The sequence below is a fragment of the Biomphalaria glabrata genome, chromosome 11 (genome assembly GCF_947242115.1).
Source record: "Biomphalaria glabrata chromosome 11, xgBioGlab47.1, whole genome shotgun sequence".
NCBI lineage: Eukaryota > Metazoa > Mollusca > Gastropoda > Planorbidae > Biomphalaria > Biomphalaria glabrata.
Window position 1 is genome coordinate 4,039,608 of NC_074721.1, and position 13,782 is coordinate 4,053,389.

General features: G+C 35.1%; 1 protein-coding gene across 1 annotated transcript in view; it reads right to left on the minus strand.

Moving 5' to 3' along the window:
- Nucleotides 1-13,782, minus strand: part of LOC106066233 (double-stranded RNA-specific editase 1-like) — a 74,017-nt gene that overhangs the window by 4,271 nt on the left and 55,964 nt on the right. The window contains exons 7-11 of the mRNA XM_056004225.1: nucleotides 13,196-13,345; nucleotides 12,894-13,011; nucleotides 11,168-11,929; nucleotides 8,828-9,044; nucleotides 7,841-8,002 (exon numbers count right to left, since the gene is read on the minus strand). Of these exons, the coding sequence (XP_055860200.1) occupies nucleotides 7,841-8,002; nucleotides 8,828-9,044; nucleotides 11,168-11,929; nucleotides 12,894-13,011; nucleotides 13,196-13,345 (1,409 nt within the window). The remainder of the gene's footprint in view (nucleotides 1-7,840; nucleotides 8,003-8,827; nucleotides 9,045-11,167; nucleotides 11,930-12,893; nucleotides 13,012-13,195; nucleotides 13,346-13,782) is intronic.

Here is a 13,782-nt window from a genome sequence, read left to right on the forward strand (position 1 = left end):
AAAGGTCAAGACAAATTGAAAAAAGTGCCATCCATTGCTGCTCTGTATGTAAAGCGCATTTATGATGTAAAGTTTCATCTCTATTTATATTAAGTTATTAACACGCCTTGTCTTTATAATAAACGAAGTTTGGTGCATATTCATAATGGCTCTATTTTTAAGCACATTATTTTGTTTTCATATAAGCATTAATACATTCTATAACAGACAGTAATGGAACGAGGTCCACTTTATGCATATTAAATAGGTGTATTTTTTACTATCCGGTTTACTATCCGGTAGTGATATCCGACCGGAGCCGAATAGCACCAGATAGTAAAAAATGCCAGATATTCGGCAGAAGCCGGAGCCGGAGGGACTATCCGGTGCACCCCTACTGTATTCATATTTACTGGATGTAAATAAAACAATCACTGTATTCATATTTACTGGACGTAAATAAAACAATCACTGTATTCATATTTACTGGACGTAAATAAAACAATCACTGTATTCATATTTACTGGATGTAAATAAAACAATCACTGTATTCATGTTTACTGGACGTAAATAAAACAATCACTGTATTCATATTTACTGGACGTAAATAAAACAATCACTGTATTCATATTTACTGGATGTAAATAAAACAATCACTGTATTCATGTTTACTGGATGTAAATAAAACAATCACTGTATTCATATTTACTGGATGTAAATAAAACAATCACTGTATTCATGTTTACTGGACGTAAATAAAACAATCACTGTATTCATATTTACTGGACGTAAATAAAACAATCACTGTATTTATGTTTACTGGATGTAAATAAAACAATCACTGTATTCATTTTTACTGGGTGTAAATAAAACAATCACTGTATTCATTTTTACTGGATGTAAATAAAACAATCACTGTATTCATTTCTACTGGATGTAAATAAAACAATCACTGTATTCTAGGGGTGCACCGGATAGTACTTTTTGATATCCCGCCGGAGCCGGATATAACCGGATAGTACAATTAGATATTCGGCCGGAGCCGGATACCTACATGACTCAAACAGCTCGTTTTACTGACGTTTTTGCAAATCTTCTATATAACATACCTATATTCATATTATTTTGTTATTTACTTTCTTACTTTAAACTCTATCACTGATTGATAAATTAAAATGAACAGCATTTTTTTTTACAGATATGTTTATCATAAACTAATCTTTGTAAAATGAGATGGTGTGTGCGTATGTATTGTAAAGTAGAATGTGGGATAACTCATGCAGAATATATAAACATATATGTAACTAATGTAAATCTTTCAAAGGTAAAGATCACTCTTGGTTTTATAGCGTAAATCTTTCATAAGTACAATCTAAGTTGTATAGTGGGTAGATGTTTGTGTTCATGTATTTGACACCATCAACTTGTCATTAGGCTCGTGTTTTAAAGGCCACAAACCGCTTCTGGTTTGTATCTAATACAGATAATGGCTTAGTAAATATCTTAAGTACAGCAAATTTGCAGCCGTATGCTGGCCATTAAATTTTGTACAATGCAAAACATAGCTGCTTCGGTCAAATGACTCATTCAACCAATGGGCAGTTAAACCAAAATATGATTCGGTGGTATTATCAGCTGTCCAAGTGACCGTTGAGAAAGCGATGCTTTTAGCATCAGATAGCATTTCACGAAGCTTTGAGGAAATATTGTCGTAGATATCTGGAATAACACGTTCTGTAAAATATTTGCGACTAGGCACAGTGTATCTTTTCTCCAGTACTTTTAAAAGTCCAATAAATCCAGGCTTCTCAACTACTTGGTAAGGTTCCATGTCAGTGCAATCATCTTTGCTATGGCCAAGTGAATGCGTTTAGCATTATCACTATTAATATTCCACAATTTAGCTTTGTCTAAGACCTCTTTAATCCCTGGTTGCTGCTTGTGTGTGAGGCTTGACGAATCACTGGAGCTCGTAGACGTACTGGCACAGGCAGTGATATTACTTGATGCTGATTTCAATGCAGTCATTTCGTTGAATAAGTCTGGATGTTTCGAGCGTAGATGACTAATCATAGTGGTGGTTGAGAAGTCTTTAAGTTTGCCTGGTTTACCACGTGACATTACTATTTTACAAGCATTGCAAACTGCTTTAGAGTAGTCCATTGTTTTGACATTAAAGTAACGCCATATAAGTGATGACTTTTTATCAGCCATTATTATTACTATTTAATTTACTAAATGCCCTTGCATGCCACTTTGATACCCGTGGCTTGTGTAACAAAATACTTGTAGGGATGTGTCCTGTAGTTCAGCGCTCTAATTTACATTTCTCTTCAAGTAAACAAACTTAGTGTCATCATCTAGTGACCTCTAGACAGTGTCAATATGTCTTAACAATTTGGTTTGTGGACCAGACCCTTGATTGACAACCTATCTCATAATAAACAAACTCATACCAGATTAACCTTATAGAGATTTGGCTTGTAGTCCCGCCCCTAATAAAAATTCTACTCCAAGTAAACAAACTCAGTTCCCTCATAAGATGTGACCTCTAGAAAGTGTCAACACGTTGACATCTGGCTTAATGTGGTCAGCTGCCTATCCGTGAACTCAATGTTATGGACTAAACAAACAAAAGGAGGTGGGGGTGCTCATCTCTACCTCTGGAAATATACCCGCACATCTAGACAGATTATCAGCGTGACGTAGTTAAGGAATATTACGTGTTTACAAGACCACTCAAAGGTCAAGACAAGCTTTTAAAATGTGCCAGACATCGCTGCTACGTATGTAATACGAATTTATAATGTAAAGTCTAGTCCCCCCCCCCCCCCCCCAATAACAAACCTAGTTCCCTCGTGTGACCTCTAGAGAGTGCTTATGTCCATCGTATCTGACTTGGGGTCACCTGTCAATCAATGAACTCAATGTGATGGGCTAAACAAATAAAAGGGGAAGGGAGTTGTTCATCTAGAAATATACCTGGTTACATTAGAGGTGTGGCTCTTGTAGTCCAGCCCCCCCCCCCCCCCCCCCAATAAAGATTAACTACTAAGTAAACAAACTCAGTTCCCTCGAAAGGTGTGACCACTAGAGAGTGTCAATACGCTGACATTAAACCTACGTCCATCGTATTTAACTTGTGGTTACCCACCCATAAAAAACTCAATGTGATGGACTAAACAAATAAAAGGGGGTGGGAGTTGTTCATCTCTACCTCTGGAGATATACCCGCACAGCTAGACAGACGTCTGGTCAGCATGACGTAGTCAAGGAATGTAGCATTTTAACATGTTAACTAACTTACTCAAAGGTCAAGACAAATTGAAAAAAGTGCCATCCATTGCTGCTCTGTATGTAAAGCGCATTTATGATGTAAAGTTTCATCTCTATTTATATTAAGTTATTAACACGCCTTGTCTTTATAATAAACGAAGTTTGGTGCATATTCATAATGGCTCTATTTTTAAGCACATTATTTTGTTTTCATATAAGCATTAATACATTCTATAACAGACAGTAATGGAACGAGGTCCACTTTATGCATATTAAATAGGTGTATTTTTTACTATCCGGTTTACTATCCGGTAGTGATATCCGACCGGAGCCGAATAGCACCAGATAGTAAAAAATGCCAGATATTCGGCAGAAGCCGGAGCCGGAGGGACTATCCGGTGCACCCCTACTGTATTCATATTTACTGGATGTAAATAAAACAATCACTGTATTCATATTTACTGGACGTAAATAAAACAATCACTGTATTCATATTTACTGGACGTAAATAAAACAATCACTGTATTCATATTTACTGGATGTAAATAAAACAATCACTGTATTCATGTTTACTGGACGTAAATAAAACAATCACTGTATTCATATTTACTGGACGTAAATAAAACAATCACTGTATTCATATTTACTGGATGTAAATAAAACAATCACTGTATTCATGTTTACTGGATGTAAATAAAACAATCACTGTATTCATATTTACTGGATGTAAATAAAACAATCACTGTATTCATGTTTACTGGACGTAAATAAAACAATCACTGTATTCATATTTACTGGACGTAAATAAAACAATCACTGTATTTATGTTTACTGGATGTAAATAAAACAATCACTGTATTCATTTTTACTGGGTGTAAATAAAACAATCACTGTATTCATTTTTACTGGATGTAAATAAAACAATCACTGTATTCATTTTTGCTGGGTGTAAATAAAACAATCAATGTATTCATTTCTACTGGACGTAAATAAAACAATCACTGTATTCATTTTTACTGGATGTAAATAAAACAATCACTGTATTCATTTTTACTGGACGTAAATTAAACAATCACTGTATTCATTTCTACTGGACGTAAATAAAACAATCACTGTATTCATTTCTACTGGACGTAAATAAAACAATCACTGTATTCATTTTTACTGGACGTAAATAAAACAATCACTGTATTCATTTTTACTGGATGTAAATAAAACAATCACTGTATTCATTTCTACTGGACGTAAATAAAACAATCACTGTATTCATTTCTACTGGATGTAAATAAAACAATCACTGTATTCATTTCTACTGGATGTAAATAAAACAATCACTGTATTCATTTCTACTGGACGTAAATAAAACAATCACTGTATTCATTTCTACTGGATGTAAATAAAACAATCACTGTATTCATTTCTACTGGACGTAAATAAAACAATCACTGTATTCATGTTTACTGGATGTAAATAAAACAATCACTGTATTCATTTCTACTGGATGTAAATAAAACAATCACTGTATTCATTTCTACTGGATGTAAATAAAACAATCACTGTATTCATTTCTACTGGACGTAAATAAAACAATCACTGTATTCATGTTTACTGGATGTAAATAAAACAATCACTGTATTCATGTTTACTGGATGTAAATAAAACAATCACTGTATTCATTTCTACTGGACGTAAATAAAACAATCACTGTATTCATGTTTACTGGATGTAAATAAAACAATCACTGTATTCATGTTTACTGGATGTAAATAAAACAATCACTGTATTCATTTCTACTGGATGTAAATAAAACAATCACTGTATTCATTTCTACTGGATGTAAATAAAACAATCACTGTATTCATTTCTACTGGACGTAAATAAAACAATCACTGTATTCATTTCTACTGGACGTAAATAAAACAATCACTGTATTCATGTTTACTGGATGTAAATAAAACAATCACTGTATTCATGTTTACAGGACGTAAATAAAACAATCACTGTATTCATGTTTACAGGACGTAAATAAAACAATCACTGTATTCATGTTTACTGGAATGCATTTTTTTTCCTTACTTGGTTTAGAGATCTAATAAAATAACTTTCTAGAGGCAATGAAAAAAATCACAGACTAAAACATCAAAATTGAAGACCGGACTAGTTACTTTCCCCCTGGTCTAGCAAACAGTTTTTAGAGCACTGCTATGAAGGTGTCAGACCTGGTCTAGCAAACAGGTTTTAGAGCACTGCTATGAAGGTGTCAGAGCTTGTCTAGCAAACAGGTTTTAGAGCACTGCTATGAAGGTGTTAGAGCTGGTCTAGCAAACATTTTTAGAGCACTGCTATGAAGGTGTCAGACCTGGTCTAGCAAACAGTTTTTAGAGCACTGCTATGAAGGTGTTAGAGCTGGTCTAGCAAACATTTTTAGAGCACTGCTATGAAGGTGTCAGACCTGGTATAGCAAACAGTTTTTAGAGCACTGCTATGAAGGTGTTAGAGCTGGTCTAGCAAACATTTTTAGAGCACTGCTATGAAGGTGTCAGACCTGGTCTAGCAAACAGTTTTTAGAGCACTGCTATGAAGGTGTCAGAGCATACAAAGAAAAAATGTGCATTGACACAGAAGTCAAAGCAGCAGTGAATCAAAGAATAGTAAAGACTTTCAGTTTCCTGAACATTTCCCCCAGTGTTGAGTCTTTGTGTATGGACAGAAGTAAGACCTCTACTTTAAGATGCTATTGGTGTAATAGACTGGATCAGCTGATGAAAGGGGAGAAAAGGGAGAGAACACATGACAGCGAAAACAGTAGACTGAACTGAGTTGTATGTTGTTTTGTTTATAAAAGAGCACTTATATTACAAATTTGTGAGTTACTAACTCTGGCTACACTGTATGTTGGAACACCTAACTGGAACAACAACCAAACTACCCCCATGACACACTATCAATGTGGAAGGAATATATAACATTTATTTATTACAGTATGGTAAGGTTCCCCTTTCAGACCTAGCAATCTATAGGGCAGATGATGTAAGGTCATCTGTTTATTTAGCCAACAGTTAATGAGCATGGTATCATGCGGTCAGCACAACTAACCTCCATTACTTTCCCCAACTTAAGTGGACTCACAGGCGCCCTAAAAATCTCAAAATTAAAAATCCCAGTCTTCACCAGGGTTCGACCCAGGACCCCAGGTTCAGAAGCAAGCACTTTACAACTCAGTCATTGCGCCCTCTATTTATTGCAGTACTTCAGCACATAGGGTAGCAATTTCTTTTCACAGAGATCAGTGTTATGTGACATTCACAGCTTCTTCCCAGCTTATGGTTTAAAGGTCTAAAGACGCTGCCATGCCATGTTAGATAGAGAATGGCTATTTTCAATTTCATTTTTTGGGCCGCCATTTTTAAGCTGTTTTGGGAACATTTTCATTTGTCCTGCGAATGCCATACACCATTCAGCCACCACTTTGCTTACGGTGACATGATCGCTGTATGCTATACATAGGATCCTTTTCCATGCCAAGTCATGTTTAACCACTTTTCGACCTATATGGATGACTTCCATGTCTACAGGCTAATTGATTTGTTTGCCCTGAATGGTCGTACTTTCTGAAAGAAGGTTCCTGTCCTGCAAGCTAAATGCTGTTATACATGGCCATCACTTGCAATGATAATGCCTAAATAAGTGAACTTTTCTATTCATTCAATTCATGAATGACCAATGTTAATAGGGGTACTAGCTGAGTTGTAGACAATACATATCACATATCATGATGATCCGCCTCTTTTGAGGTTCTCCATCATCTCTTGTAAGGCAGATATTTAGTGTAGTATCATGTTGTGTTATATTGTTTGTAAGTTCAGGTTCGTCAGTTAGGTCGGTTCCACAGGACATTAATGGCACATCAAAGTTTATCCGCCTCTTTCGAGGCTCTCTATCATCTCTTGTAAAGTATACATTTTGTGTAGTATCAAGTTGTGTTATATTGTTTGAAGTCCAGGTCCGTCCATCAGTTCGGTTCCAGAGGGTATTAATGGCAGTTTTATTGTATGTTGTTTTTTTCATATCATAGTTGATGGATATCAATAAAGAAATGGAGATAAGATAAAGCCTTGTTTCACACCTGTCTTGATGTTGAAAAACTCTTGTTATTGCTTCATCTATTCTGGCACATCCGCTGGACTTACTGTAAGAATACTGGGCCAGTTTAGAGGCATCCCATATTCCCTCACTATTTTCCAGTGTGATTCACAATGGGTGGTATCAAACACTTTTTTAAAAAATGTACTAAACTAATCATAAGCTTTTGTTGGTATTCCAGGCTTTGCTCAATGTTTCACAGGATGGAAATCTGTACGATCTGCCTCTTTGGAAGCCAAATGTTTGTAAAACATTTTTTTAGTCCACATCAAGCCAATGTTAAAATTGATCGCGGTCATTTAATTATACATCTTATAGTTAGCTTCACTTGATTACTATTAAAAAGTTAGGTTGCTCATAAAAGTATCTTAAAACATATTTACTCAAGAACTCTCAAAGCTATAAAGAAATCCTTCAATGCTCAACTAAAATAATAACTTACTTGGGAGGATCTAGAACACCCTGACTGGACAATGAGCTGATCCTTCCATACAAATTAAGAAAGTGTCTAAACATGTATTGTTTACACAGCCGAGAGACACCATCTTTGTTTGTTTTACCTGTGGTTGGGATGACAACTTCTAAATTTTCATCATTGATACACCTGGCAGCAGATAAAACAAGAACAGGTCAAAGGTTAGAACAAGGCAGGGAGCCATCCTTTTAATTTTAACCTTAAAGTCACACATTCTTATGTGGACAGTTATAGATTATAGTAGGCCTACCTAATTTGTATTCATTTTGACCTGCCCATACAATATTCTTTTTGAATAATTAAACTATTCTACTTTCATAAAACAATCTAACACACACATTTCCTATCAAACTCTGCCCTTATCAAAACTGTGCAATAATATAATCAACCTAAATCCCACCCTCTGTTTGTCCATTTATCCATCTGCCCAAATCTGCTCCTTCTTTTGACCTCTTTTTGAAACAAAGCATTTCACTTAGAACACACTCCAACTAAAAACCTAGAGAAACCAAAACCTGTACTAAGCAAATAATGGTACAGCTACACTGGCATGGACTGGGATTATGCAATAAAAATACTTTAAAAAAAACATCAACAAAGCTGATCTAACGAGAAGAACTGTATATCTATCAATACTGTTGATACCGTTAATCAATATTAAACTAAATTAATAAGCTACCACAAATTAATTAATTTTTAATTTTTAAAAATTGATTCCTCTTTTGTTAGGAACAATGAAATTATTGTGCAAAGTTTCAACTTGATTCAAGAATGGGACGTGGGAGAAATCACAAATATTGTCACAGATACTTAGTAAGCTTGCATTTATGTAATGTAAAATCTATGCCATTGAAAGCAGGGAAAACGCTAGTAAAATATCAAAAGGGATCATCCCAAAAAACTCCTTTTATAAAGGAAGAATCCTTTCTCAGCCACTCAAAATAAAATGCTCACCAATTAATTGAAAAGTTTGGAGTCTTGCCAGGCTGTCGACACTCGGGGCTGGAAATGCCACTCAAAAAAGGTTTATTGAGCCTGTAGAAAGGGGAGGGGAGTGTCATGTGACCCACCCTGCTGTACACACCCCTGACCATGTGCTCACTGTGGTACCAGCTGCCCACTATGATGCTGCTCAGGTAAACAGGTGTGATAAAATGACTCAGTAATGACCCTAAAAGAAGAGACACAAAATACTTTCTTTGTCACAATAGAAAACTTGAAAAACCAAGTTCTACAATAATTAAATCTTTCCAAAGCTATTCTTTTTCATTTTAAACATGATTAAAGTTCCCCTTTCAGGCGGTTTATAGGGCAGATAATGTAATAGTCATCTGTTTTTGTGACTCACATTTAACAAGGGTGTCATGTGGCCAGCATAGCGACCAACTGCCTTTACTTTTCCCCAACTAAGTTACCCATTAGAGCTGAGTGGATTCCTAGTCTTCACTGGGATTCAAACCCGGATCCTCTGGTTAATAAGCCAAGCACTTTACCACTTGGCAACGACGCCTCCTTCAATGTAATTAGTAATAATTTTAGTGCGGTTTTATTTAAAAACAGAAAAATTGGAACAAATTTATTATTTTTAATTTAAATTTTTAAGTGTAGAGCAAAGAGAAAGCCATTTACAGGGTACAATTTAAATGTTGCTACTTTAGGTAACTGCTTGTCTTATTAGTGGCTATAAAAATAATATAAGGGATAAGTGACATGTTGATATGCAATTGAAAAATGTAACATTTGACAAAACAACAGATAGTAAGTTTGAAGAAAACGTAAACTCTTGGGTGGCCCCTGTGGGTCAGACAAAGAACAGTGCATAACACCAACTGATTTTAAAATGTTGTAGTAAAAATGATTTATATTTATAAGCATAAAAAATACATATCATACTTACTTTTAAAAGCTTAAGAGTATAGTATGTTTTTGGAGTACACTATGTTATTTATACACATACTACAAGCCTGATAAGGATGATAGTGAAATTAAATTATCCATAGGTCACATGGTTTTTGAGAAAAGACCCTGCATAATGGTTTTAGCATGCAATTTGCATACTTAGTATGCAAAAACAAAAGAGTAAGACTAGCACTTACACAAGGGGAAAACTCAAGGTCGACCGTTATATAGCTATGAAAATGTTTCATTATAGAAAAATTAATTTTGGCTAGAATGTTTTATGAATAAAAATTTTCCATGTCGCCAAAGGGAAAAAAAAAGGTTGCGTCACTAGACTTATAGCAGTACACTAAAACATTTCTTTAGCAAATAAGAACAAGTTTTAATAAATCAATTGAGGGACAAACATATGCCAAAGGCAATTTTTTTGAGTGAGCTGAAAGGTGGTCTGCATAACTGAGATGCCCCACGGAAACGCTTCTTTAGAATACTAACGCAAAGTTTTTAAGTGTCTTTGGAAAAAATGTACATGTTTTATTCTATAATACAGAGATTTAGCATCTCTTAATGAATATACTAAGTGCAATATTAATGTCTGAACGTAACCATTGGAGACTTTTTTCCAAGCCAATAATAGCATAATATTTTTAAGCCGATGTAAACGGCTTGACATGAGCTGTAGTTTTCTAGATCTTATGAAATTCAGACATTACTTCAAAAAAGAAGATGATTACATCCTACACATGTTCTGTATGGGGACTTAAAGAGACTTTTTCCAATCGCCATATACATTGACATTTAGAACTAAAAGAACACGAAAGCAACTTTTCGAATTGGGAATCTTTACCCAATCTAAAATAAGTAAATATATTTCCTCAACAAACTATTCAAACAAGCGATGCTCGGTCACCTAGTACTCATTATTAATGTGCCACTTAATACAAGAAAATGTAAAGCAAGTTTTTGAAACCTAACATTAAACAGATTATGGTGCAAGAAAATGATGCTACAACTATCAGAAAGTGCTCAGCCATCATGCTGACTTGTCCTTTCAGAAAATGTGTTAGAAATAATTTGACTGTCCTTTTTTATAAGATTAAAGTTGTTTTTAATATGTTTTTCAATAAGCTATGAGCTTAACTAATAGTTGTATTGTAATTGTTAATTCAATATGATTTTTTAACTTCAATCATGAAACTGTAAGAGCTCTTTATGAAACAGATCCCTGAAAGCAGCTTTTATTATAGAAATATGCCACAATATTTGCTGAAATAATATGCAGTAGTAGGGAAAAGTTTAAAAAAAAATGTTGTACAGTAATATATTGGGTAGGAAAGAAAAAACAACTGTATGTGACTACTTAGTAGAAATGAGCAAGTAAAAAATATTAATTACCTTGAAGCCCTAATACATTCCACTTGGTTATCTTGTCACTACAGGACATTGTCAGTAGCCGCTCACCTTGCAAAACACCATCCCATGTCTGGATGGTCCCAGAAATTTTAACTGGTATTGTCCCCTCACCAGACTCTATTTTAGTCCTGAGGAGTCCTCTAGCTCGTCGGTTTGGATGCTTGTCTAAACCATTTTGGTGAGTGTCCTTTGTCTGCGGGTCCTCTCCTGAGCTGGCACCCCCGGAGGAATTATCTGTAGATATTTCTGAGGACTCAGCCTCTTTTTGTTCCTTAGAGCTTCTCTCGTGGGGAGAGAAAATTCTAGCGTCACCACAAGGGGCAGTGCTGATGTACAGATGAAACTTAATGCCCTCTTTTAATTGGTATCCACCCTCCTGCCTCTGGACCAGAATGGACTGGTCAGCAGTGGCTGGATTGAGATGAAGTGCCAACTGGTTGTAGAGGTACCTAATTAGTAGCCGCCGACAGATGACCTCTGCATGGCAGTCATTTACACCTTTACCCTCTGCACTTAAATACTCTCCATTGATACACTTAGTGCCTGTACCCAAGCAAATCACTTGCCCCGGGTCACCGTCATTGCTAGAGGTCATCACAATGCTGGCCAGTACTTTCCTCTTGGCAAAGGTGGAGTTAAAGTTGTTGGTTAGCTCCCCAAATTTGTTGAAAACCAGTTGGGCCACATGATCAGCAAGCACCTGAGGGTCTCCTTGGATGGATTCTGGGTTCACTGCAGTCATATCTGTTAAGAACAAAACATAAGAGGTTCATTCTAGCTGGACAAAATATGTTATCAATTTTGTACAATGTCTTGATACAGGGTTTACTATTGTGTAAAATTATAAAAATATACATACAAGTATTATGAGTCTGACCAAAAAATCTGAGCTTTATAAGTTATAGATATTGAATTGTTTAAAACTATTGTATATATTGTTATAACGCTATTCGCGACGCAAAAGGGTTAACTGTGTGATCAGCTGACATGTGACACAGGCCAGTGATACAGTTTAACGTGCTATATTGAAAGGCAAGGGACAGTACTGGCATGAACTTTGCACGTGAATAGCGCCCCTGTTATGGTCATCTGATCATAAGCCTGCGTGGACCAGAGACACAGTGTGTAAGAAAAGGGAGTTCAAGATAGGACACCGAGGAGACCAGGACTGTTAGTCTGCCATGAAGTCAGTCCTGGTGGAGTCCTGAAGTGAATGTACGAGTCCAGGAAGAGATAGAGACAGTAGAGTTTATTAGTTTTGTATGGTGATGTACAATGTAACATTTTAGTTGTTGATGTGTTGCCAATTGTGTCATATTGGCTGTTTTAATTGACCATTATTAAAGTACCAGATTATTTGGAGCCTTGTTGTCAAGTTCTTGATGTGTTGATGTGTTGTGTGTGTTTAGCAGTGTTTACAGAAGGCCTGATTAGGAGAGGATCGTAACAATATTATATCTACGTTATAATGTTCAAGTGACAGTTTACGATCTAGTCCAAATTGGAAGTTAAAAGGGGAGAGAAAAAATGAGCAATGAATCATTAAGTCAGAAGTCTTTAGCACAATCTCATTGCCTGATAAAATGAGAGTTGACCAACACCATTATGAGCTAGAATAATTTTTATACATTAAAAAAAAAAGATTTTTACTATTACCAGATTATTATCATTCAAATGTTACACAATTTATGTCAAGATACTGAATTACCTCTCCTTTCAAAGTGGTTGATCCCATGTAAAACTTTCAAGGCATTTAATGCTGCATTATACTTAGCCAGTTTTTTGCTACGACCCGAACCAATAAAATCTCTGGCACCAACAGTCACCTATACAAATCAGAGTATTGAGACATTGGATATTTGAAACTAATCCTGATCTAGTTTAACAAAAATGTATTTAAATGCCAAAATAAACAATCCTCACAAAAAGTAACAGAAATTACCAAAATATAAACTTTCTGATAATAATATAATAGGTGATGGAAATAAGAATGCTAATTTATTATTGTACCTTCATGTTAAATAATCTGAAGTTTCTCTCTCCCACTTCTGACACCAATTCAAATTTCACACCTCTGTGGATCTCATTCAGAACCATAACTGGATTCTTATTGGATTGTTGCTCTGGAATGGCCTGAAGTTTTCTCTGAATGTTGATGGCCTAAAAGAATAAATAAAATTAGATAAGTGGAAAGAAAGAACGAAATAGTTATTAGAAATAAATAAAAAAAAAAAAAAAAAAAAGAAAACAAGCTAGCATATGCTATAGTGTTAAACACAGGTCAGTAAAACACACATAGTATGTCATAGGGAAATCAACATCTTAATCAATTCACAAATGTGACCATCTATTACTTTACCAAATGACATTTTAGATCATATACAGACTGCAGATTTTATTTTCAAGGATATCATTGATATTTATTAGCTGATCAAAGTTTCATCCATACAGATTTGGTTTAGTTTCTAATAGAAAAAACTAAATCTTTTTGACTCAATTATTAGTTATGCTTTATTAGGTAATCATTAAAACTTATTATAAAGGTATATGCTTGATTTTTATGACCGTAATATTGATCTGGATAGATCCACATGGAG